The 27,139-nt window shown below is 37.2% G+C and overlaps 1 protein-coding gene across 1 annotated transcript in view; it reads right to left on the bottom strand.

Moving 5' to 3' along the window:
• Window positions 1–26,525, bottom strand: part of Pcdh15 (protocadherin related 15) — a 428,603-nt gene extending 402,078 nt beyond the window's left edge. Inside the window, exons 1-2 of the mRNA XM_051153212.1 lie at window positions 26,370–26,525; window positions 15,929–16,084 (exon numbers count right to left, since the gene is read on the bottom strand). Coding sequence (XP_051009169.1) covers window positions 15,929–16,084; window positions 26,370–26,510 — 297 coding nt within the window. The 5' untranslated portion in view covers window positions 26,511–26,525. The remainder of the gene's footprint in view (window positions 1–15,928; window positions 16,085–26,369) is intronic.
• Window positions 26,526–27,139: the final 614 nt, after the last annotated feature.

Below are 27,139 nucleotides of genomic sequence, written 5' to 3'. Positions count from 1 at the left end.
AACTTAATAAAATTGTCACTTCAGAACTCCAAAGCACAGACATGGTTCTAAGAAAAAAGGAACCCTGTGCATCCTAAGCAATAAATTGATGTCAAAGTGGGGATTATATGTAAGACCATTCTATTAAAACAGCTCGGCTTTGGATTGCTGAAACTAGTAAAGAAGCAGAAAACTGAGCAAGACAGCCCTGCCCAATGGTTAAACACCCGACATTATCGCCAAGTATACTGTACTAAGCATCTTTCACTTGCTATATTTTTTCACAGTACAGTTATAAAGACTGTATAAGATCAGCAGTATCTTAAAATAAATATTTATTACATGCAAATATATATATACACACGCATATACATATTTCATCCCACAATTACTAGGTAACAATTGCATTGTGGTTTGAATGTGAAAAGTGCCTCCTATGGTTATGCTTTGGTCTTGGCTAGGGGCGGTAATTGATAATGAGTGGGATGATTTGGGAGGAGGACTCTCCCAGGAGAAAGTAAACCGCTGGGGTCTGGCTTTGAGATTTCTTTCTTCCTGAGAGATGCAATGTGACTAGATAGCCTCCTGCTTCTGCAACCATGCCTCTCCTACCTTCTCACACATATCCCAAGGCTGGGGTGATCTGAAATGCTGTGGAGCTTAATGATGAAACATGTTATTAAATGTACAGGGTGCGTTGTTTTTACTAAGAGGTGAACATCATCAACAAAGCAACGCTGCTATTTAACAAAACACAAGTTTATGTCAAGCTATCAGGCTAGCGCACAATTGTTTTCCAGTCGTCAATATAACTTGTCTGAATCATGGCACTGGACAGATATTGCAGGACAGCTAATCTCAAGGAAATTGGCCCAACAGATGCTCCACGTGTCATTGTTACTCTTGCAAGTGAGGCACGCCCCCTACCTAATCAACACGCCCTCAGTCTTATGATTAATCTCTTGTATTTGTATAGCGTGGATTTGACTCATTTGTTAGGATTTTTTTTAACACTCTCTTGGACACATGGTTATTAGATACTTGGCTAAATCTTATTCTGCATGTGTGTGCGAGGGGTTTCTCAGTGAGATTATCATCTGGACCGTAGGATGGTAGCACATATCAATTATCCTGCTCAGTGAGATGGGCTTCTTCCAAGCCACAGAAGCCATGAATAAGATGGCATCAGGGCGGCAGTAAGCACCTCTTTAGTCTGTTTGTCACTGTGCTTGGGCGTGACCTCTTCTACTGCATGTCTAGACTGGAGTTAGTGAGATTTCCTGTGTTTAAAACATATATGCAGACTGTGCTTTCCTGTTCAGAAAACACAGACTCACATGTTATGAGATTAATGGGCTTTCTATGTGCAGATTATTCTTCACTGATATAAATAGATGTATTTATTTATGAAACATTTGACAAATTATTATAAATGATAAAAAATTACCATGTGCTATAGAATATATATAGGACAAACCTTTATTGCCACACATGTGCTATATCATAAATAGCTATATCACCTTTTGTTTATTAGAAGGGATGGCTGTCTGACAAATCTTCTCCAATATAGTAAAAAAGAAGTGGAAAGTTTCCATAGTCTAGATACGAAAGAAGAAACAAAGCAGCCAAAAGTAAGAAGGTTTATAAATGGGGATAGGGTTTAAAAATACTAATGATGTGTGAGTAATTAGGTTTCAGCTGATAATAGTGGGCACACATATTAGTTGTTAAGAATGAGCCATACAGACTTAGAAAGTTACTAATATAAGAACTGGAGAGGAATGTACAAAGACTCTACAACTTCTTCAGATTAGCATTTATGTGTAAATTATTTTTATAAAAGCATGACAATAAAGCATTTTCATAATATTTTCATCAGAACAAGGTCTAAGTATTACTATATTATGAGAAAATTCTACTTCCCCAAATAATAAAGCTCTCTGGTAATTTAATTTTATAAATATCATACACAGCAAACCATGACTCTATCATTAAACAGAATAAGCTGTCTTTGAAAGTGAAAGAAAAAGAGCAAAAGAAAGAAGACAAATGTTTCTAGGTGTGTGTGTGTGTGTGTGTGTGTGTGTGTGTGTGTGTGTGTGTGTGTGGTTTAAGCTGACTGAACTTCAGTAGCTGTGCTCCAGGTGGATAGAATCATTGAAACATTTTAACTATTATTCTAGAGTGTAACTGTAGCTGAGTCGGCTATGAATATGACTCACCACACAATATAAATTTATTTGAAACACAAAGAGATATAATTTTGCAATTATTTTTGTGGTTCAGTTGTGTGGTTCTCCACTGTTAACTTGGTACATGACAATGGTGTGATAATGCCACCTGTAATAAGTGTATATGCTCTCACATCCTGCTGCCCACGTGTTAGACACATTTTGTGGTCCAAGACAGTTCCTACTTATCCAATGTGGCTTGGAGAAACCGATATGTTAAACCTTTTCCAAGGAAGGCTTTAAAAAGAAGCTCAAAGGTTTTAGAGCATCTTTAAAAAGAATATCATTCAAATTTAATAACAAATAGTAACTAAAGGTGCCGCAAATTTGAAAGAGAGCAAGAGGGGTATATGGTCAGCTTTAGAAGGAGGAAAGAGAAGAGAAAAATGTTGTAATTTTACTATGATATAAACAAATAGGAGGCAAAGATAGGAAAGAAAAGAAAGACCGTCAGATAAACAGTGATATAAGGCAGAGCTCGTGTTGAAGGATGCGATCAGCCACACCAACGCAAACAAGCACAGCTGCATGGAAAGCTAAAAAAGACATTCTACGGAGCAAATATATCTCTTAGTTCAAGGATGAAAGCTCTCTATCAAATGCCAAGAACGACACGATGTTCACCTTGATGGGCATGTCATTACTGTAGAGACATCCTCCTGACAGTATGGCATTCTATAGAAAAAGCCATTAAAATTATAAAATACACAATTACACGTGTAACGGTTGTGTCTGCTAATCTTGTTCTTGGAGCCAAGCATTTAACACTGTGCCACCATCACTGGATAATCTATGCTGTACTCTACAGTCAACGTACCATAAACAATTCATTTTAGTGGCCACTACGGTGCATTAAAGGGAGAACCCTGGTTATTAATGTGATAAAGTTTGAGAAGAAGGAAAACAAGTGTCCGTTTTAATTGAAAAACTATACAAAATGAATATCTGCAAACACAGTGGTTTAAATTATACGTGCCTTGGTGTTAAACAGATTTCAACTGTTTTCATCTTATTTGACTATTATGCTGGGCTAACCAGTTTTCTTCCACTAAAAATATTGTATTAGCAATGTAATTACAAGTCTCAGTATTGGGATCTAGAATTATTCTAAAATGAATATGGTAGTAATAAAGTAAAATATTAATAATTTTATGGTGAGGTTTTGTGGTGAAATATCCATATGTATTTTGCTTTGGCCACTGCTGTTCGGGAAGTGAGTCTGGGTGAAGGTGGGGAGCCTAGATATAAGAAGGAGTCTGCTGTGATCATGCCCTAAACTTCAGTGGGGTTCACTGTCAGGCCCCTGCTCCTTAATTTGTAGTAATTACCTCAAAATGCTTAATTCACTTTTGTAATGAAAAGACCTAAGTCTCTTAGAGAGCAACCCCCTTTTTATGTTTGCAGATGAAGCATTCATCCTGAAATTGGAGCCTGTGTCACTAGGATGTTGACTGCTCTTTTCTTATAGTAATTTAGTTGGAAGGTGAGATACCTTTATCATATTCGAAGTTAACATGAATAATCACTGATACAAATAATGTTAATTTTTTTTTACTTCTTACACTTTCAGAAAATGTGATTTGAAGACGGAGAATTTTATTATTGATATTTTCCTAAGATAGTAAAGGTTTGACAGCTTGTGCCTCATGTGTTTATACAATGTTGTGGTAAAAATTTCTTATTTTAAAGTTTCTGACTTCTGTTTGCTCCTTGTTAGCAGAGAGATCATGTGACACTTGATGACGTATGCTTGCTTCTACATAATCATCTGTCCTATGACTCAACAACGACACAAAGCTTGACATTATGTATAGGTATACAGAAGTATTAAGTGGGTCATTTTGCAGGAAAAAAATTAAAATTTGTTTGCCACCAGGGAATTTCAATGTCAGTAATCAGTAGAATTATACTGCTATCGTAAACATCTTATTCCAATCAACATTAGAAAAGGTGAGGCTACTAATATGATAAGCTCTCTACACAATTCTAGTATAAAATAATAAGAAGTAATATTTAAAATTGGTCTGCTAGTCTTTTAAGGTGTTAACTAAGGCATAGTTTATGGTGTATTTGTCATATCAGCATTTGCACTATGATTTGTTTATTTGGGAAATCTAAGGTTTTTTTTAGTGTTTCATATTGACTTTTAAAAAAATTGTTAAGTGGCATTTGAGATTTAGAGTTATGAAGTAACCTTTAAAGTCTTATGTTATTAAGAACAGAAAGCAATAGAAACTGATCACACACAAATTATTAAATTGACTTTGAACCTCCTTGGGTACGTTGTATTGAGTTTTGCAGTGAGTGCATGGAAAATTTCCACAGGTGGGGGAAAACCCCAGACACTTGACCAAAATGGAGTCATGTCAATGTCACCTCATCAGTATGACCTCAGGCTTTTTAGGACACGAGAAGCACAGGAAACATCCTCCAGCGGCATAACAGCTCTAGGAAGAGTCAATGCACGGAGTGACCGCAATCACTGCTCATGGTGCAGTATGGGAAAAGGATTGTTTTGTTCTTGTGCTGCTGTTCATAGCTATGTAACATGACTGTTTCTTTAAAGCTTAATCATACATGAAATTTCTTCCAGATGCTACAAAGAGCCCTTCCAGCTGTGCAGCTATTGGTTAGAAATCGAGCAATATGTATTCTACAACCTGTGATTTTTCATTATTTCTGGTCTCAACCCCTGGTGTGTATTCCTTTAATCTGATGGTCTATTCTGAGAGTATAATTCCAATTTTTATATGAAGAGTTTGAAGCGCATAGACTAAACAAGATCAAGTTCGGCAAAGAAAATGCAATGAATTATAAACAACCTTATCATCGCTGAATACCGAAAATGGATGCAATTGTAGCTCCCATGTAAAGTCTATATTGAACTTGCTATATCAACTTTTGGTGGATATATTATTGATTTATTTTAGGTAAAAAAGAACTGTGGTTTGTACTATCTATCTACCTGATTAGTTTTATAGACAAGGAAGATCACCAAAGCTTCAGTGCACTCAAGATAAACAATGCATGAATATTGTGGCGATTACCCAACCTTGCTAAAAATTGCAATAGTATTTAGTGTTGCGGAATATTTGATCACACTGTGAACACCAAGATTGTTTACTAGAAAAACCTGTTTCTAAGTGTGGTTTGGCTCAGTCCTACCATACACCTTTAATTCAAAAGCTTTCTGCTTAAATATTGTAAACAGCGTCAAATAAAGTCAACTATAGGTCAATAATCAGAGCAAGCAACCAATTGACAGGGAGTGAACATAGGAAAAAAAAAAACATAGTGGGACGAAGTCAGGAGGACAGATAGAGACACCCAGGAAGTAAAAGGGAGGGACATTTCAGTTTGAGGATTTTTGAGACAATGTGGAGGAGGAACATTCCTTTTTTTCTTTTTCCCTCAAGGACTGAGGAGAGAGGTCAGCTGGACATGTTCTTTGCCTCTCTGAGTTAGTAGGCTTTCATGCCTACATTTGGCTCCCATGTCTGGTTTTTTTTTTTTTTTTTTTTGGTAAAAATCGAATGATTGAGATTTTGTTAAGAACAACCATTTACCTTTAAATTCAAAGCATAAAACCTAGTTTAAAAATGCAACTAAAATCCCATTTTAGTAAGTGGTATGGTCAGTAGGTCACAGTTTAAAACAAAGTCACATTGTTTTAATGCACTCCCAAATACAAACATCATGCAGTTGGTTTAAGGAACTAAGTCAAATACTTGCCTGGATGAAATCTATGCATCTCAGTGAACTCCTATACACTAAGAATGGCTATTCCAAAGCCGTGGAAATTTGTTTATGGATATATCACTTTGTAATTGTTCATTATGCATTTGTTGTTGAATCACAAAAATATTTTTAAAACATTAAACTTCTATCCAATAAACTTGGTAAATTCACTTTATTTATAATTCATGTGTAGGTGTTTATTTTCTGAAGTTTGCAAATTCAAACTTGAATGGTGACTTATTTCTAAATATATGGGGAGTTTGACATCTGTTTTCATTGTTTTAAGCTCAAATGTAAGGTGTTTATAACATATTTTGTATGATTTCAGTCATTTGTGATGTGTTTATAGACCTATATATAACAGCATTTGGTAAATTCCTGTCATATTTTATATCCTTATAATATATGTGTCCCACGCTTTCTAAATGAAATACTTTTTATGAATCTACTAGGATAGTTTTGCTGAGTTCTTTCCTTCAATCTCTGATTTCTTTATGCTTCGTTTTTCATCTTTTTAATCTATTACATACTTACTCACTTTCGTATTTTCTCCAACAAAATATTTAAAACATTAGCATCTTAAATAGAATTTTTTTTACACAATTATACTAGCTAGGATGGCAGCTTTCAAAAAGTTGAAAACTAGGCAATGTGCAATCCCACATTTTTTTCTCCAAAGAATCTGGGAGAGAATACACCCCCAAGTTCATCTGTCATGGTGTCAATTAGTTGGTTAATTTTGCCATTTAGGACAGTGAACTGGGATTGCTTGGTGTTCCCTGCTCAGCTTTCTTCTAAGCAGTCAGTGTTTCTCCACAAAATCATCTTTACAGCAAGCAAGGATGACTCAGGACTTTTTATTCCATGTTCTTTCTTTCTTTCTTTCTTTCTTTCTTTCTTTCTTTCTTTCTTTCTTTCTTTTCTTCCTTCCTTCCTTCTTTATTTTTTTCTTTTTCCTTTTTTAATGAGACAGGGTTTCTCTGTGTAGTCCTGACTGTCCTGAAACCTGCTCTGTAGATCGGAGATCAACCCGCCTCTGCCTCCCAAGTGCTGGGATTACAGGCATTGTCACCACCACCCAGCATTTCATCTTTCCTTAATCTCTCTCCTCTCATTTTTCTCCTGTCTTCTTCCTCGACCTTTTGATGACTCCAGACAGGCAAACATTTCTTGTTCTACCTAAATATAAGTGTACACACATTTGGACTGCCAAGTAGCAAGCTTTTTATATCATATATGTACATGCACATGTATTTGTGCATATATGATGTTAATGCTCAGATCATGGTAATTAGACCCACAGTCTGTTTAACAACTTACCACTTCTTTTGTGGTAGGAAACATTGAGGTCTTCTCTTCTATTTTTTACAATGTTAAGCTATTATGAACTGTCACTCACAGTACTGCCCAACAGAGTACATTCCTCTGGTGTACTGGTCACACTAATTCTGTCCCTCCTCCCTCTATCTTTCTAGATCTGATAACGAGGATTCCATTCTCCATTTTTATGGATACCAAGTTTCCATCTTCTATTCACGATGAAGAGTTTATTGTGTGTCTCTTTCTATGGCTGGCGTATTTCACTCAATTACCTCCCAAACTGGCTATTTTGTTATAAATGACAGTGCTTCATGATTTATGACTGAATAGTACTGGTTTGTATGGAAACCATCTAAATCGAGTTCCCTCTGTAGTGGGTTTGTCAGAGGGAACACCTGAGTTTAGGTACCTTGTTGGTCCACTGTTCATTTCAGTGTGTTGCAAACTCAGTCTTGAATAGCTGAATTCAACCATCGTTCTATTTTTACTTGTTTTTGTTTTCGCAGGTTTTTCCTTACTGAATTCCATGATGGATTTGCTAATTTTCATCCCCACTGGCAGTGTCCACCTATTCTTTCCCTTCACCACTTCTTGATGGCCGTGAAATTTCTTATCTTTTTCATAGCAGCCACTATAATTAACATATAATATCTCATTGTGATTTTTATATGTTGCTGAAAATTAGTGACATTAAACAACACTTCTCATATACGTATTAGTCACATTTACATTATTATTATTATTATTATTATTATTATTATTATTATTATTATAATTATTATTATTTTAGAAAATGGCTGTTGATACTTTCTCAAAGTTTCAGCATTTTATTGTCATCATTATGGTTCATCATTAAATTCTCTAAGCCCCTTAGATTCTGCAACTTAAGGTCTTGTCAGGTGTTTCCCCCTTTTTAAATTTAAAATTAGTTTTCATACATTATATTCTGATCACAGTTTCTCCTCCCTCAACTCATGCCCTGACCCCTCTACTCATTGAACTCCACGCCCTTTTTTTTTCTTTCCCTCTTTAATAAGCAAACAAACAAAATTTAAAACAAGAACAAAGGAAAAAAAAAAACCCACAAGAAACACACAGACCCATAAACAAAACCGGTGAAAACACAAATTTGGAAAACGTAATATACAAATAAAATATACAAAGAAAAGATTAAAAAAAATGCCTCAACAAGGCAATATGAGACAAAAAGTCTATGAAAATACCATTGCGTTCTGTTTGTTTTGGCCGTCTATTGCTAGGCACGGGACCTGCCCTTAAGTGCAAGTAATATACTCAATGAAACTCTACCGGAGAAAACAAATTCTCTTCCTTGGCAAGTGGGTGTCCATTGCAGAAAGCCTCTTGGGTAGGGGTGGGAGATTGTGTCCCATCTCAGCCCTGGCACCCCACTGTGTCAGACAGTTCTCAGTTATTTCCCCATTCTCCTTGCTGACTGTGGTTCACTGTGTGGGTGTTCTTTCTCTGATGTAACCCCAGGTGTCTACACTGGCTCCTTTCTGCACATCACAGCCTCTACTTGTGTTTTGAAGTGTTTTGCTGTCTGTTTCCTTCTGGCCCTCCTGTGTCTTTAGGGTGACAGCATGCAAGTCGTCGCCAGCATCACGCACACAGGCTGCTTCTGTGCATAACTGTTGCTTTACTCTGTGGGGACTGGGAAACCTTTGGGGTCTGTCTGTATAAACAAGCAGGGACTTCTCTCCCCTGAGAAATGGTTTGGTTCAAAATCCTGTTTCATGATTTACACCAGAAGAGTGAAGGGGACAAGGAGCCCTTCTTCAAATGTTTATGTAGTTTCCGTTTCCCAAGGATCTATTTTTGACTGCCAGTTTTGTTCCATTGTGGAAAGCACAGGATAAGATCTTATCTGAGCGTACTGAGGGGTTGGTGGCCCAATGGCCAGTTCTGCAGAGCAGCATCTCTTAAGGACACGTTAGTTAGACTGGGTACCAGAGTAAACTATGGCAGTTCTTCTGATTGTGTTTAATAGAATAAATTATACTTGTGAAGTCCCTTGTGCCAAGTCATGGTGTGGGTCTTTTTGGGAGCCTTTCATTCTAACTACCTCAGAGTTTTAATTTCTTTCTAAGATGACAGATTTTTCTGTTTCTGATTTCATTCTGCCAGTGGTTATTTTCTCTTGAGGTTATAGTTACAGGTATAAATATGAACTTTATTTTGTAGTTAGGGGGGCCAATCAAATATTTATAATTGTGAATTAATTTGCATTAAAACTTTTATAAGAGTTTTTTATATAATGACTATCAAAATATTATTTGTGTTATTTTATCTTTCCAATTGTGTGGGTACTTTGCTTCATGTGTGTATGTGCACAGTGTGTTTTCTGTGCCTATGGAGGTCACAAGAGAGTATCATAAATTTTAGAATTGGAGTTATAAACAGTTGTGAGCTGCTATGTAGGAGGGAGGACTTGAACTTGGGCCCTCCTGAAGAGCAGCCAGTGCTCTTAACCACTGAACCATCTCTCCAGCACATGATAGCTGCCTATATGGCATAAATTAGTCTTTCCTTTGTAAATTAAGATTTCCATAATCCATATTTTCCTTATATATAGGCTGAAAATATGTCTTTCAATTTGTCCATTTTGTCTTATTTTAAAGTAATTATTGAAATATATCGGTATAAATTTATTTACTTGTTAAGTGTGCATATTTTGATATGCTACTGTTTTCCTTTTTCTTGCCTAAGAGTGGTTATTTGTTTATATGACATAAGTAATAAGTCATATAAAAATATACATGATTCTTAAATTTCATTTACTTTCTAGGCAGTAAGGCTTAGATTCTTGTCAGTCTTTGATAGGTTTATAACTGTAGTATTTATTTATCTCATATGTAGTCCCTAGGAAATATATATTTAAATATGTGTACATACATATATACACATATGCCATGAAAATTAATGTTTATATATGTATGTATTTATATATATATTTATGTTTATATACACATACATATATGTGTGTGTATACATATATAGTCTTTAAAAAAAAATCAATGTTTTTTTCTTCTCAAGACAGTGTTTCTCTGTGTAGCCTTGGGTGTTCTAGACTTGCTTTGTAGATCAGGCTAGCCTTGAACTCACAGAGATCTACCTGCTTAAGCCTCCCTGAGGGCTGGGATTCCAAGCGTGCACCACCACACCTGGCAAAAGTCTATGTTTTATTCAGTCAATATTTAATTTACTCACATATTTACATATTTAGATATTTATTTACTTATTTTTACTTTTACTTACTAGCATATCTCATTAGGAAAAGGAAATTCTTACATTTTGTGTGACTGGACAGAAAGGTGACTTGTCACCATCTCTAAACACACAGTGCACAGGAGGGCCAAGATGCTACGACAGTGGCACAGAAACATCCAGAAGCGGACATTAAACTACCTAGATGGGGAAACACAATGCCCTTGCACTTTCACGTGTTGTCTTTCGGCTAATTGCAGAAGAAAATACATTTAGATATTTGTAACCAGAAAGAGAAATTTTATATTCATTTCTACAAATCAACGCTCTGCAGCCCTCACACAGCAGCCATGCATGCCACATTTTTGGTCACAACGTTGGATGTTTACAGGTAGCTCGACAACACCTTGTGGTCAGCGGCTACCGGGATGCAGAGTAAGATAGCTTTGTGCGCACCGTCTTTGTGACGTCCCTGCCAAATTTGTCTTCAAAGTTTCCCTGTAGAACAAGTTGTCGTTTCGAGTGTCAGTACGCTAGACAGAGGATCTGCTTTTATTTTGAGCATGGAGGTGAAATTCTCTAAACCTCTGTATTATACTGGAGATAGCTGTGAGCTCAGGCTCTCCTGCTTGCAGGTGTAAGGGGTCTCCCCTTCTGCTCGTCGAGTGTGAAATGTGTATTGTTGTTATTTGCAAGTCGCAGTTCTTATTCCCCAGCTACAACAGTTTTTCATAAAAGTCTGAGGACTGTTCTTCCCGGGACCTGCTAATTTATTCCACACAATTAGGAGAATTATATGACTGCATTGATGTGTCATCCTTAGTGTCTCTCGCTTCCAGGGACTTAAGCAAGAGTTCCTCATTCTGTTATCTCAGGGAGCTTGGCTTGATTTTAGAACATTTTTGCTTGTTTGTTTGTTTCCTTGTTTGTTTTGGAATCAAAATAAATATAACTACATTGTTTTCCCTTTTCTCTTTTCTCCCTCCAACCCCTTCTGATCAACCCCTCCACCCCCACCATCTCCCAAATTCATGGCTTCTCGCCTCTTTTTCTTTACTTGTTGTCATATCCTAAATACATAAATATAATCTGCACGAGCCATATAAGGTTATTTGTATGTGTATGATTTCAGAGCTGACAACCGATAGCCAATTAGAGTCTCACCCATGGGAAAGAGTATTGCCTGCCCTCCCAGCATTCCTTAGTTGGCTGTAGTTCTTTGTGTAGGCGTGGGCCCCAGTAGACTTTCTGTTTGTTTATGAACATGTCAGTTATTATCTTTGGCCAGGTCTTGTTTAGGTGGCCATCTTGTTGAGATTTCATGGGTGTAGCTTCCGGAATGTTTCTCAGAGATGCACTCTCACAGCGGACACCCTGTTCCTCTTCCTGACTCTTACGATCCTGTTTGAAGCACACATCTGAGCACTGTGTGATGTTTAACTTTTTAAAATAAAGGAGTTTTGGGGTGGGATATATGTAAGTATATTTTGGGAGGTAGAAGTTATGTAAAAATATTAAGGTATGGGATATACATACTTTTTTATTATTAATTTATTCTTGTTACATCTCAATGGTTATCCCATCCCTTGTATCCTCCCATTCTTCCCTCCATCCCATTTTCCCCTTATTCTCCTCCCCTATCCTGAGGGGGATTTCCTCCCCCTGTATATGCTCATAGGGTATCAAGTCTCTTCTTGGCAACCTGCTATTCTTCCTCTGAGTGCCACCAGGTCTCCCCATCCAGGGGACATGGTCAAATATGAGGCACCAGAGTTCATGTGAAAGTCATATCCCACTCTCCACTCAACTGTGGAGAATGTTCTGACCATTGGCTAGATCTGGGTAGGGGTTTAAAGTTTACCGCCTGTATTGTCCTTGGCTGGTGCCATAGTTTGAGCGGGACCCCTGGGCCCAAATCTGCCTATCATAATGTTCTACTTGTAGGTTTCTAGGACCCTCTGGATTCTTCTACTTTGCTATTCTCCCATGCTTCTCTCATCTAGAGTCCCAATAGGATGTCCTCCCCTCTGTCCCAGTTTCCTGGTAAGTGAAGGCTTTCATGGGACATGCCTCTTGGGCTAGTATGCAGATATAAGTGATATATGTACTTTTAAGGATATTATCGTTGGTAAACTTATATTCCAAACTAGCTTAAGAATGAACTGCAATTCTACTCTACTATTTATTTTTCAAACCAGTCAATATAGTTGTCCAATGATACAGTTCTCCAAAATTAGTTGAGCTGCCAATTACCCAGGGAGATAAAAATCCTCACACTGTTTTATGTTTTACTTTCAAGTAAAAGATTATAGCCTAATCATAAATTGAAATTTAAATAAAAATATTAGTAACGTTTTGGTGAATTTTTGACATACTAATGGAAAAACATGCTTCCAAAGAACAGTAGATCCTAGAATTCAGCACATTTGTAAGTGTGCTCATTGTGATCATAATAATGTTTGATAATACCATAAATAAAAGCCTTGATATTTATTTATTTGTCATTCAGATACACAATAATATGCATACCCAGCCTACCAGTGAAGGAAAGGAGCCAAGTAAAGATTTTGGTTTGGGTCTACACTCTAATGTTTCTGAGTCATTTTCTGTCACTTTAGATCTGGCTCAAATCTCAATCTTCTCATCCTGAAAGGAAAGAGGGGTTCACCAGGGTTGGAAGTTGCAAAGTTTCCTTGTGATGTTATCCCTGTCTGGGATTGTATTTCAGTGTCAAACAATATCATACAAACAATTTACTAAATCTTGAATGGCTTTTTAAATGTAGATTTTAAGTGTATCAATCTTGTGCTAAATGAGAAAATAGCAAGAAACTATCTTGTATGTTGTACTCTTGGGCAGAGAAAAATGAATTCTTTTAATTTCATAGGCAATATTATAGACGGCATTTTGTGTACACACGTATACACACAAGTATACATATATACACAAATGCATATGTAGGCATGTGTAATACATGCACAAATATATAAACACACACACATATGTACATAGGTATACACCCATATATGCTGACATACGCAACTTTCGCTCATTAAAACAAGAACTATCATCACAGAACTGCTCAAATGAATGAAAGATGATAATAGCAGAAGCTTCTTTTTGATATTGTTGGCAAGTATATTTAAAAACACAAATATAAATCAGAGTTAGCATGCGAAAAATCAAGGTGTGTGGGTGCGACAATCAAGTAACCCCTCTCTATACATCAAAGATGGAGTCAGTGTGTCCAACTTCCCTCAGCCGTCTACCACACACACAAAACACGGAACAGCTTTGTAAAGGAAATCAGGTTGTTCAAAATAATGGGTGAAAGAATGCCCATATGTTCCTACTCACAACCACTCAGTTATCCAGATGCTGTGTGAGTTTAAGGTCTAGAGAAACCAGCGGGAATAAATATTGATCATCTAGGAGAGAACACGATTTCTGGAGAGTAGGACCTAAGCTAAACTTTAGATGACAAAGGTGGAAGAGCTCACAGGCCAGAACACAAGGCGGGCAATGTCCATGGGACACGAGAAAGTCAATTTGAACAAGGCGAGGCATTCTTAGTGGATATACGGAATGAGGAGAACATTGATAAATTCTAAGACTGAACAGGCCTTGAAGATCCTCTCAAAGATTCAGTCTTTTCCCTGATGATAATGTGAAAAGATGGAGCCTTCCTGTGGCAGAGTGACGTGCAGGAAATGGTACCAGAGAAGGATTATTCCTCAAAAAGACAGCTAAAGGGTTGGAGGAGAGACAGAAAATAATCAGGAAATATAGAATATTTTAAAAATCAAATGAAGAGCATTTTAAGTTTCAGTAAGAGAAATGAACTATAGACAGAGCAGGAAGGAAATTAATGTGAACCAAGAACAGATTTTTTGCCTAAGCTAGATCTTTGCCTAAGATAATTCGCCTATCAGTTTCTATCAATCAAGTCACCAATCAAACAGGAAAAACTCTAATTCAAATGTTGTACTTCAGATATTGAAACAGAAAATGTTGTAGATGAACTTCATGCCAGAGGCGTGGGAACCAGTGAGCATCTTTGATTTCTGTATCATCAGATGGGAGGGTCTCAGACGGAATGTACCACTGACCGACATGCTGCACTTTTTTTTTTTTTTTGAAGATTTATTATGCATACAGTGCTCTGCCTGCATGTATGCCTTTACACCAGAAGAGGGCATCAGATTACATTGTAGATGGTTGTGTGCCACCATATGGTTGCTGGGAATTGAACTCAAAATCTCTGGAAGAGCAGCCAGTGAGAGCTCTTAACCTCTGAGCCATCTTTCCAGCCCCATGCTGCACTTTTAATCTTCCAACATTTTAAAATCAGAAGACCCACCTTCTACTATCTAATTTTAACCAATGTTTACAAAGAGAAGTTTTTCACAAACAGAGCTTATTTTAATTGATTTTAGAGACTGATGAGCTGAAAGTATGAATTTTGTGTTTATATCCAAAATATAGTGATGGTTATGTATGTACTTTAAAGAGAAAAACAGTTTTGGAGGTAAGAATAGACTCATATCTTGAGAGTAGTTTTTTTGATAGCAATTTAAATTTGTATATGTTTATATTTTGCATTAGAAGTGATATTATAGTTATTTTGCAAATGTTTTTTAGCTTAATGTCTAAAGCAAATTAATAGAGGAAATATTACTTTAAAAGTCAGAGGGATATTTGGTTAAAAGAATAAAACCTAGTTTTTAATAAATGTTAATAATGTTAATAAATGTAATAATATCATTTTGAGATATTTTTATAATATGTTTGTCATCATTTCCATATAAGAATTTGTAATAAAATAAAATAAAAAAGAATATGGCTGTGGTTTCTATTTGAAGTTTTTGGGTACCATAGAATTCAATTTTAAAACTCAACAGGCCAGTACTTGGCTCACTCTTGTAATCTGACACTGGAGAAGGTGAGGCAGGAGGATAGCCATGAGTTTGGGGTTGGAGGCCAGAGTGAGCTGTCTGGCCTATGGAGTGACAGTGTCTTAAAACACCAAAAAAAAAAAAAAAAAAAAAAAAAGAGTCAAAATACTCATTACAACAGACATTAATCAATAACTGCAAGTAAACCATCTCACAAATATAAATCCTTCCAATATCTAGTGAAATTATTTCATAAACATAAAGACATTTTGCATAACACTTTCCAATAAATTTAAAATCAGTTGCATGCCTTGATTTATCTCAATATATTTGATAATGATAAAAAAGCAGTCACTTGCATTTTTATATAGCAGCATGAATTTCTGTAATGCTATCGTAAGTTACCAGAATGCAGTTTCCTAAGTGTTCGTGCTTATGGTACGTTCCTAATGCTCGTAGGCACGTTAGTCGCTTTAGGGCGGGATTACGCAGGTACGTAACACAAGCTAAACACACACACATCCGCGCAGGGGCACAGACCTCATTCACCGTAGCGTAGTAGCTTTCGTGCTTGAACGTGGGTGCGTTGTCGTTCCTGTCTCTCACTACGATGCGTACTTCGTGATAGATAACAGTGCCGACCTTCTTGTTGACGCACTGGACTTGCACCACGATGGAGTGTATGTTCATTGGTGGCTGCGGGGAGAGATTACATCTTTTCAAACACCGCTGTGGTCAGGTCTGAGCATGATCAGCACACCTGACCACTCACTATCAGTTCCATCCCTTTTGCTCTTTGCACTATGGTAAGCCAGGAAACAAGATAGGGTTGGCCCGGTTTAAAAAATAAGAGAAGATAATCAGATAGTCACGGCTATTATAGAATGCCTCAAGTACTACTATGATCGTGGAATTTGCTGATGAATAAAACCATAGAACCAATACTGACATTTTCTGGAACAAAAAAATATTTTCTTTATAAAGCCTGAAGAAACAATGACACTAACTTTTTTATTTAATTTGGAAACAAAGTAGCAATAAACTTCTTCAAGATGAGAAAAATTTCTTTTTATTTTCTTACTTTTTATGAGAATAATATACTCATGAATGATAAAATTAACATGAGAAAAATGAAAAAATTAACTCACAAGGCAACCAAATTCAAACTGCACACGTATACACACATACATTGTCCACCTTTCATCTCTTTTATATGCACCACATTTTTTAAATCACTACCAGTGTTTCAAATTTTTGCTCTAAATATTGCTTTGCCTGAATAACCGATAGGGGGCCTTCCTATCGTAAATATCCTGTGTCCACCCTGCCTCATCTTTCCAACTTCCACTATTAACTTTTCTCTACTGTACTTTTTAATCTATAACTTCATGTATCCTGTACCTTACGTGTTTGCTGCGATCTGTGTGCCTTGATGAGACTGTAAGTCCACTCAAATCACGGGGCGCTATTCAAGTACTAGTCACATGCCTCTACCTAGGAGCTGATCCATGCTTAGGACAGATGAGTAATGCCATCAGGGTCAAACCACCCCGTTCCGCACCCTGCTTCCAGACATACAGTCTGAATGACTGAGGGAAGGTGTAAAATGCTCAACTCTAACAGCAGGAATCCAACAGTGTTAATGTACTCGTATGGCACTTATCCTGCAGGGTTACCTTCGGTTGGAACTTACTACAAACGCTTACCAGATGTAAACCATCTTCCATTCACAAAACAACGAATTTGCATCACCTTGCTCATTTACAATACGATCAGGGTGCATTCAACATTATCTTTTGTCATGACTTGGAAGTACACTCATAGAATAAATGAACTACATTTATTAGTCATCCATTTACCATGTGCCATAGAAACCGGGGACATCTTTCCCTGTCCATCAGCAGTTTTGGTCTCACTGGCCAGCCTCGTCACATGCCCTATGTCTGACAGCTACCTCAGTGGACCACTACCAATGTACGTGAGGCAACACACCACATTCGCTTCATAATATGAGCACGTACATGTCGATCAAAATTAATGGGCCAAACCCATCCATAAACATGAAATAACTCAAATCTATACAATATAAACTAATAGTTTGGGGTTATAAGACAAGCTACTTATTATTTAAGCCAATCCAAATGAGAGGGCAGAGATCCCCGGGACCAAGGAAAGCGCAGTGCAAATAACTGCATGCCATAGCAAGAGATGAGAAGAATGCTACAGTAAACAGGTTATAGTTGCAGCCAAGCTATTTAATCAGAAGGTACTTTCATGAGCAACAAAGACAAAAAACAGATTTAGTCAATTATGGCCTTCTTAAAATACAGGCGAAGATCTTTATGTGAGCTGTGACATCATTCTGTGTTGTGATTCCTAACTGATGTAAATGGAGACAGTGGAGGTACGTTCATAGAAATTCTAAGTCACACACACACACACACACACACACACACACACACACACACTCACACACACAATCATAAGAACATATAATAAAATCCATGATAGAAGACAAAGTCATCATAATGAGTTCCAAAAAAAGAATACTTCTGAAGTTTTGTAATAATACATGTAAGCCATCACCCCAACTTACATAGGCAAAAATCACCTAAATAATACAAATGACTACAGACAACAATACAAGCACACACTGCCGAGAGGTAAGAGCTATTCTTATGTCCCAACACTAACATTGGAGGTTGGAAGAGTAATAGAAACCCCACACTCATTACTAACAGCAGAAGCAAACGAACTTGAGATACCAGATGCCATTTTACAGGTGAACAGAGACTAGCTCTGGTGCACTTTGAGAAATTTTGGTAACTTTTAGAAGTTAGAAAAAAACAACAGCTTCCCAATGCAAAGCATTTTATAAGAAGAGTGCCTCATTAATAAAACATCACTGGACACAACAGAGTGGCCCAGCAACACCAAACCCACATGAAAACCTTCAAGTTTCAGCTAAGGGGCTATTTAAAGGATTGAATTGCAGAAGAGTCACAGAAATAATTTAAAGTTAATGACCTCTGTGTCTTTTATTACCAGTTTTGAAATCATTGCTTTAATAGGCTAGCTAAAGAAGACCCTGTTTTAATTGTAAAGTAAAAGCAGAATAATTATGCCTACGGCTATTTTTGGCACAACTCTTAGAAGACAATCAGGCTGGTTTTATTCCCCTGCAGTTATTTTTCTTCTAAATATTTCAGGAGAGACATGTAAAACCCGTCGTCTTCACTTGCATTTTTACATGGAACCGTAGCTCTGGGACAGAAAGGTCACAGGCTGTCAAAGGGGTTTAAATGTAGCATGTGAGGGTCCCCCTTTTAGAGTCCAGCTAAATATCCATAAATTAGATATAAACAGATCACCTGCAATTGTTGTCACTCTTAGCTTCGGCTCCCTGCGCAGTGCTTAATGGCATGGATGAACTTAGCAGGCGATAAATTCCAACCACTATGGATTACTCTGAAGCGAAGAGTTCCCTGTGGCTAATATTTAAGGCACAGTGTAATTTTGCATTGTAATAAATTCCATTCTCCTGTACAGGGAAGTCATAAATACATCCAGTATAGTCTCACTGAGCCGATTGGTCAGAGTTCAGGGAATCTGAGATGCTTATGGAAGTGTGGGAGAGTTCTCTGACTCCGCAATGACAGAAGGGTAGGGGGAGAGTTGGACTGATGTCTCATGGCATTTGGTTGAGCTTTCACAGCTACTGACAAAAGTCAGGTCCGGTAATTCTTTGATAATCTTTCTTCCATCTTGATTTATATGTACAAAACAAGGAAACATGCTACATATAAATTGTGTTGGCTATATATTTAAAGCAATCACATTCATACATTCTTAGAATTTCCAAAAGGATGATTAGTGTTATATTCCAGAATCATACATGCATGTCTGTGTCATGATATGGATAAGTAATTTATGAAGTTTATCATTTAAAAGTAATATTGGGAGCATGAGGTAAAGAATAAAGCCCCAAAGTGCACAGGACTTTTGTAATTAAAAAAAAAAAATGGAAAACTCGTCACTTAGAATATAGCATGAGACTGGAAGTTATACAAAAGGTGTCAATGATGCTAGCACTGTAGATTATAACATTCCACTACAGTATCATGGAATTTAATATTTTTAGGCACAGATTACTTATTACTTAAAAATTAATGATTTGGAGGTTTCAGTATTTAAATAAAATGTTTTGCAAACCTGTAAGATTTGATCTAATTTTTTCCCTAGAGTATAGATGAATGTGTCAAATTCTTATTGGAATGAATGGCTCTACCACATATGCATTTATATGTATTCATCACAATGAAGATCAAACAGACTACTAAAGATTATGGAGTATAGAACATGTAATTACATGCCAGTGTCAGCATTAGGAAACAGATTTAAGCATAAATAGCATTTATGGACCTGTTGCTTGTTCCTTAGTGGGAATTCACCCTTAGTACCACAAACATGGTATGAAAACAAACAAACAAACAAACAAACAAACAATATGATTTGAGGATGGAGACATAATGAGGGAAAACCTAGGAGTTAAGAGGCAGGAGTAGATGGGTAGAGCGTACAAGATCAAGATACAGTGTATGAAAACATGAGGATTTCAGGGAATTTAAAAGATCTTCAATCAGTTTTAGAGTCTATTTAGGATGAAGGTTTGGGTGAACAGTGAGATGGTCCTGGGTTCCGGGTGAGAGGAAGGAAGACTGAGAAAACAGTGAGGCTGATCGATGCTGATGGATGTACTTGTGAGCACAGTTGGATACGAGGCCACTCATCCACCTGGCAAATGAAGAGCGGCCTTTCAAAGATTCTTACGCTTCTTATTAAATACACTTGATGTTTTAAATCATTCCTGACTTGTGACTTTATCAGTTGTTTTTTTTTTTTTTTTCCTGTTTAGGAATCAATTCAAATAACTGTACTGAACATAAATGAAAAATAGAGGGGGAAATGACAGCCAACAGCAATGTTTGAAAAATGCCAAACAGCTTGTATTTACTCTCTTACAAATGTTTTCTAATAAAATTAAAATATTTAGGGCTTGGTAATTTTTTATTTTTCTATGAATTTTTATTAATTAGCCTATTTTTAAATCTTGAGATTTTTTACTGATATTAGATTTTTTTTTCTATATATATAACCATGATTATACAAATAAGGAATTATTTATAGCCTCAACAAAGAAAAGGGTAGAAAACTTGGCTTGGATTTCTTTTTCTAGAAAAATTTTCCATTATTGGTTACTTAAAAAGCAAAGTGTAACTGAAGAAGCACATTTGACATGACCTCGCCTCTCTTCTTTGTTATAGCTCATTGAAACAAATGACTATTTAGTAGGCCTTTGTATAAACAATTTTTTTTAAAAAAGTAAAAACTGTCAACTTATGAACTGGATATTCATTATACAAGATGGAAACTTGAACTTACTTTTTCTCTCAGATTTATAAAAATTCTCAAAATGAATCAAAGGTCTGAAGATACACATCTGAAACAAACTGCTAGAAGGAAATAGGTTTAGCGTCAAACTTGAAGGCATGGCTATGAAAACTGCTTATTTTTAATGATAGTATTCCCCAAAGCAGAGGAGCCAAAAGCAAAGTTTGACAAATGAGAGTTTATCTAACCAAGAAGATACTGTGTAGCAAAGGACATAGCTAAGACCGTGATATAAATTGTCGTATATGAATAGAATGGGAGAAATTGTTAAGGGTTCAAATGCCAGAATATAGAAAGCCTTTGAAAGATTCAGTATGAAAAAAAAAGGTCCCAAGAACTCAGCCAGAAATATGCAAAAATTATGAATAAGTACTCTTAGAAGAAAAAGTTTAAAAGGCCAAGAAAAGTTATAAGGAAGTGTTGAGCCTCACTAGATTAGTTGTCATGGAAATGCCGGTCCTTTAAGCCACACTGAAACATCAACTCACCTCAGCTGGAATGACTGTCATAAAAACTACACAAAAGGCAGCAAGTGTTGCTGGGAATTGAAGAGGGGCTGCGCATATACTTTTGTTAGGAATGCAAATCTCCCCTAGTGTGATGGCAAGAGGATGGAGTTTCCAGGAAACTAGATCTACCACAAAGCATAGCAACCCTACTTCTGAGTGCCTATCAAAGGAGAAAGACATCATCAGCATTTCAAAGGAGAGCCTGCTTGTCTATGCCTGCTGCTAAGCTACACTCAGTACTTAGACAGTGGAACCAGCCTAGGTGCCTACCAGAGAACAGTGGATAGAGAAAATGTGCTACATACACACAATAGATAATTCCTTAGACACAGAAGGAAATGATATTCTATCCCACAAGAAAAATCAAAGGATTTAAAAAGGCTTTATGGTAAATGAAATAAAGTGAGATATAGGGGAAGAGAGCAAAAGAGGAAAGGAGGGTGGGAATGGGAAGATACAAGCAAGGGGATAATGATCAGGATGTACTCTGAATGGATTATAGTGATAAAAAAGAAAGGGGGCAGGGGAGTGAGATACAGGAAGAGAAGTACTGGTTTTCACTCAGATAGGAATATTCTAGATATAGGAGGTTGAGATTTGTGATAATGATAAGACAGGTAAGGGAGGTGGTGTGCTGGCAATAGGAGGCTGGATTGCAGGTCCACAGTATTGACGGATATAAGAGACACATTATATGTTCTTCCTAAGAATTGGAGTCTCTGTGTGTGTGTGTGTGTGTGTGTGTGTGTGTGTGTGTGTGTGTGTGTGTGATATTTCATAGTAAGATACTGCTCATTTTCTGCATAACAGAAAAGTAAGACTCAAAGGTTCCACACACACACACTAATGAGAAGATGGAAAAATCAACCATAGCTCATTACTTTGATTTGATATTATCAATTGTATCCATGTGTGGAAATACCACACTGAAATCTGCAAATCTGTGTGTTTAAAGTCATTGTAAATATTCAAGCAAAGCAAGGCAAACTGTTACTATAGTGCTTACAGGTATGGATATCAAAAGGCTAAAATAATACATGCAAGACAGAAACGCAGCATCAAAACTTCTACATGCACAAAAGGCTCTGATCTGTGTGAAAGATTGTAGCAAATGCACAGAGACTGACAGACATGACCACAAGGGCCAAGATCAAGAAATAAAGAGCCATGCACACAAGGCCACAGGGGCCAAGACCAAGTAGACGTCTTCTGAAAATACAACCGTTTTCCTAAAACATTTATCATGACCATAATATACATATATTATTGATATTTACCTGCTTTTACTTATTTTTATCTGAAGTTATTTTATGCTTTATTGGACAAAATTAATAATTTTTTAATTTTAGGAAACTATCAGGGTATATCTCAGATACAGGAGACCCATGTCCACCAAACATTTCTGTAGCAGTTTTCTTTCTTTCTTCCTCCCTTCTTTCTTTCTTTCTTTCTTTCTTTCTTTCTTTCTTTCTTTCTTTCTTTCATGAATGAATGCAAAGCCAATGATCATAGCATAGAGCTTGGCATTAGTTTATAGGCTCAATCCTGTTTATCAGCTCTTTCTGGCTGTACAAAACACTCATATTGTTTATTATGGCTCATGATATTCATAAAAGAATGAGCCAAATTATTTGGCACCAATCCCAATAATTATATTTCTGGCAAATACTCCATGTTTAACAAGAAAGTTTAGTTTGGTTCTCATTTACAATAATTAGCTCCTCTGTGATACTGTGTACTTTATCAATATTTGTTTTTTGAATAGCAATATGTTCTAAGTTAAGTAAAATTTAATATATAAAATATGTATATCTATATGTATGTATATATACATATACTGGGGAGCTTCATAACAAATGTAATATGAACGTAACAAACTCATGCTTTATTCAAATAAAAATTTCCACATATTTTATTAGAAAATGTTAATGACGATTATGACGAACAGCCACTGGGTAGTGTGACAGAAGACCTTCACCCCACACTGCCACTTCAGAGGCAAGTTGGAGCCATGGCCATATACTTTCCTGCCTATCCTGAAAACAGAACCTCACACTTCTCCGCCCATCCATTCTCCAGGCCCAGACAGAAGCCACACTCTCACACCCGTGAGGCCTTGCTGAGTCTCTGTTACCTCCCACTATTTTCAGATGATATATTATCCATGAGATTCCCCCAAAGTTCTACCACAACATTTGTAGAGACAATCAAGAATGTTAACCATGTGGCAAGATAAATAACAACTTATAAAAAACCAGTAGCAAACATTCTGAGAAAAAGAGGTCATGGGGTCACCTCCACTTACAATAGCTTCAAAAATGTCGACAAATAAACCTCACCAATGAGATGAAAGGCCTCTATGAGGAAAAGTTTAAGGCTCTGAAGGCAAAGTGAGGAAGGTACAGGAGCCTGTAGACTGAGGGTGCTCATGGGTTGATTGGCAGGATATTGTGGAGATGATCTTCCCACCAGCATCAATGTAAAGATTTAAGGCAACCCAAATTAATACGTACAACATTCTTCAAGAAAGAAAAACTATTAGAATTCAGATGGAAGAAAAGGCCCCAGAGAATAAAAGCATTCCTGGACAAAAATAAATGATACTGCAATAGTTACCACAGCAGATGGCAAGGTATGTTACAAAGATATAATAGTAAACACACCATGGCACTACTGCAAGAATGGGAAAATAAAACAAAGGAATTTTTTTTTTTTTAAAAAAAAGGAAGAGTAAACCACAGCCAGCTCATGTTTGACAAAGATACCAAAAATATACACTGTAGAAAGGATAGCATCTTCAACAGATCATCCTGGAAAAACTGGGTGTCCAGTTGGAGAAGAGAAAAAAAATCACCTCCAAATAGATCAGAGACCTCAATGTGAGACTTGAAATGCTAAAACTTCTAGAAGAAAACAGTACCCAAGAAAGTATAGGAGTAGAAAAGGACTTTTTGAATAGTACTACTTTTTTTTTTTTTCAGGAAATAAGGATACAAATTGACAAAAGAAAAATAAAATGAAAAAAATCAAGCAAGTGAAGAGGAAACCCATTGAATGCACCTAGCCATCTGATAGAGAATTAATACCTATAAAGAACTTTAAAAAAAAAAAAAAACAAGAGAACAAATTGCCCAACTTAAAAATGGGCTATGGCTCTCTACAGATAATTTTAAACAGAAGAAATAAAAATTATTGAGGAATATCTGAAAGATGTCGCTAACATCTTTAGCAAGTAGGGAATTGCACTTTAATTGAGATTTCATGATATGCTAGTCAAAACGTCTCAGATCACCAAAACAACTGATAACAAATGCTGAGGGCACAAGGGAAGGAGAGCCTTCCTTCACTGATGGTGGAATTTCAAACTGGCCCAGCCACTACAGAAATCAGTGTGGGTGTTCTTGGTAAGCTAAAGACAGATCTACGGTACAACCATATGACACCCTTTCTTGGTATATTCATAGAGGGCCCAACATCCTAGTACAGAGACTTCTTGATTTTTTTTTTCACATTGTCTAGAAAATAAATGAAAACCCAGCTGCCTTTGACAGATGTATGGGTAATGAAACTGTGGCGCATATACATGACTGAATTATATTGAGTTGTAGAGAAAAGGATGATGTTTTCAGGTAAATGGATGCAACTGGAAAATATTATACAGTAAAGTAACCCAGACCCAGAAAGATGGAGGCTGCACGCTCTCTCTTACATGTGGATCCTAGCTCTGAGTCTTTAGATATGCATCGTATAACATGAAGTCATCTGAAAAGCTAGGAAAGTAGAAAGAGACCATGTGGGGGGAGGGGAGAAGAAGCTGGGGACAGTTGAAAGCAGGTGCTTTGAGGCAGAAAGGAAGAAAATGGGGAGGGAGTTTAACTGGGGAGGAGGGAGGAGGAAGAGACAGATAACACTAAGGATGTTTGAAAATTCCATAGGGGTCTCTCAGTCTCTATCTAAGACTGGGACAGAAGCCCTGGTTTATTTCACTAAATGTCTAGCAAAAGTGGTCTGTGGATGACTCCATCTAGGTAGGTGTGTAGTAAGACTGTTGATAAAAACCACTTCCACTGTGATAAGTGCAGCCCTAAAAGCAGTGCTGCAGGCAAGGTTTGGGGAATTCCCAAGAATCCAAGAATCCTTAGGGGAATTGTGAACTGAGCAACAGGCAAGCAGTGCTATTACAGACTGCGTGTTGGGATCCACGCAGGATGAGGGGCTCATACCCTCAGCATCCTACCGGCAGGTGGGTCATGAAGCAACACAGCAACGTCCATCAACTCTGCTTTACAATTGGTAGCCTCCGAGGTTCGTATACTGTACTCCGAGGTGGGAACACCTCTCTGCACTGCTTCAATTTCCCCAGGGTCCTGTGCGCTCTCTTTTCTTCTTGGTCCCCAAGAAAGATGGGAATGTGTGATTGAGATAGGACGCCCATCTTTTCAATACTTGGTCAACCTTTTCAGAAAGGATACATCGAACAATGCTGGCAATACAGCTGTTCTGTAGGAAATGCTCTGCCACACTGCCTGACAATGACTGGACAAGGATGTTGTCAGGACTGTAGCTCACCTTTGCTTTTTTTTTTTTTTTTTTTTTTTTTGTCAGCATAAGGCTCTTAAATATGAGGCTCCACCTCCTCCTTCTGATTCTAACCATGCTAGCAGCTATATGAGAGGGCACATACCAAGTTCTACCCACCGTCCTGAAAGCCAAAAGCCAAATAGCACCTTCACATTGTTGGAAAATAATGGGGTTCCTACTGGGCCAGATACCACTTCTTTATTCTTTATAGCCTGTTCTTTTGCTTAGAACTGGGACAAAATTCCAGAGTACTAAATTGGTTCCCTCAGATGCAGATGCCTCCTTCTTATTCCAAGGAGTTACATTTTCTTTTGCTGCTATGTCTGGTAAATAAAATCTAATTATACGAGTAAAATTTAATGTCATATACATAGTGCCTATAGACACTTAAATTATGCGAAAGCTACAGCACAGGGTCAGAGAAAAATAAAGCCACTGACGTCTCGATCCAGAACTCTTCCGGTACTGTTCAGGAAAAGCATCTGTTTAACGGGGTCCAGCAACACCCAGTAGTCCACGTTGTCCTTTAAAGAGAGTTCTATGGTGGGGTCTGGTCCTCCAGCAGTCCCCTTAATCAACATGTTGTCCACCAGAATTGTACCTGCAAACCAAACACAACTGTTTGTAACTGTGCTCTGTGCAAACGCATTCTTTAGCAAGGATTATGCTCTTAAACCCAGCTGGCTCACACACCTCTGCCAAGCCAGAGCACATTCGGTATTGTACTGGGTATCACAAGCCACAAATATCTATCATTACCCTCCTTGTCAGTGGTGTCTTGGGAAGATGCAGGGATTCATATGCTCACAAAGTGCCACCTAGCTTCTATTTAGCATCACTGAATCTTCCCTATCCTCTGCCCATCACTTCTCTCAGGATTTATCATTGGATTTTTTTTTTTTTTTTGTCCTGAACAAAGGAAACAACTGTAAAGGCAAAGCAGGGTACCAAATCCACTCAGTGAGACTTCTGATATGAAAAGAACGAGCTTGAAAAGGGAAAAGGGGACCAGGGAGGAGAAACTAAAGGAGCAGGAAGATTTCCCACAGTGAGAAGAGCATCCTGTGTATCAGAGTAAGTTCATAAAAGACAAATCTTAATGCTGGCATGCAGACACACAGCAGTAGCCACTCCTCTCTAAGACACATGTGGGTCACTCAACTGCAGTGACAAGCTCGTCTGATTTTACATTTCAATGCTTGCATTCCTC

Source organism: Acomys russatus, chromosome 11 (assembly GCF_903995435.1).
Source record: "Acomys russatus chromosome 11, mAcoRus1.1, whole genome shotgun sequence".
In the NCBI taxonomy this organism is placed as follows: Eukaryota; Metazoa; Chordata; class Mammalia; order Rodentia; family Muridae; genus Acomys; species Acomys russatus.
This window is presented reverse-complemented; position numbering and strand designations above follow the sequence as displayed.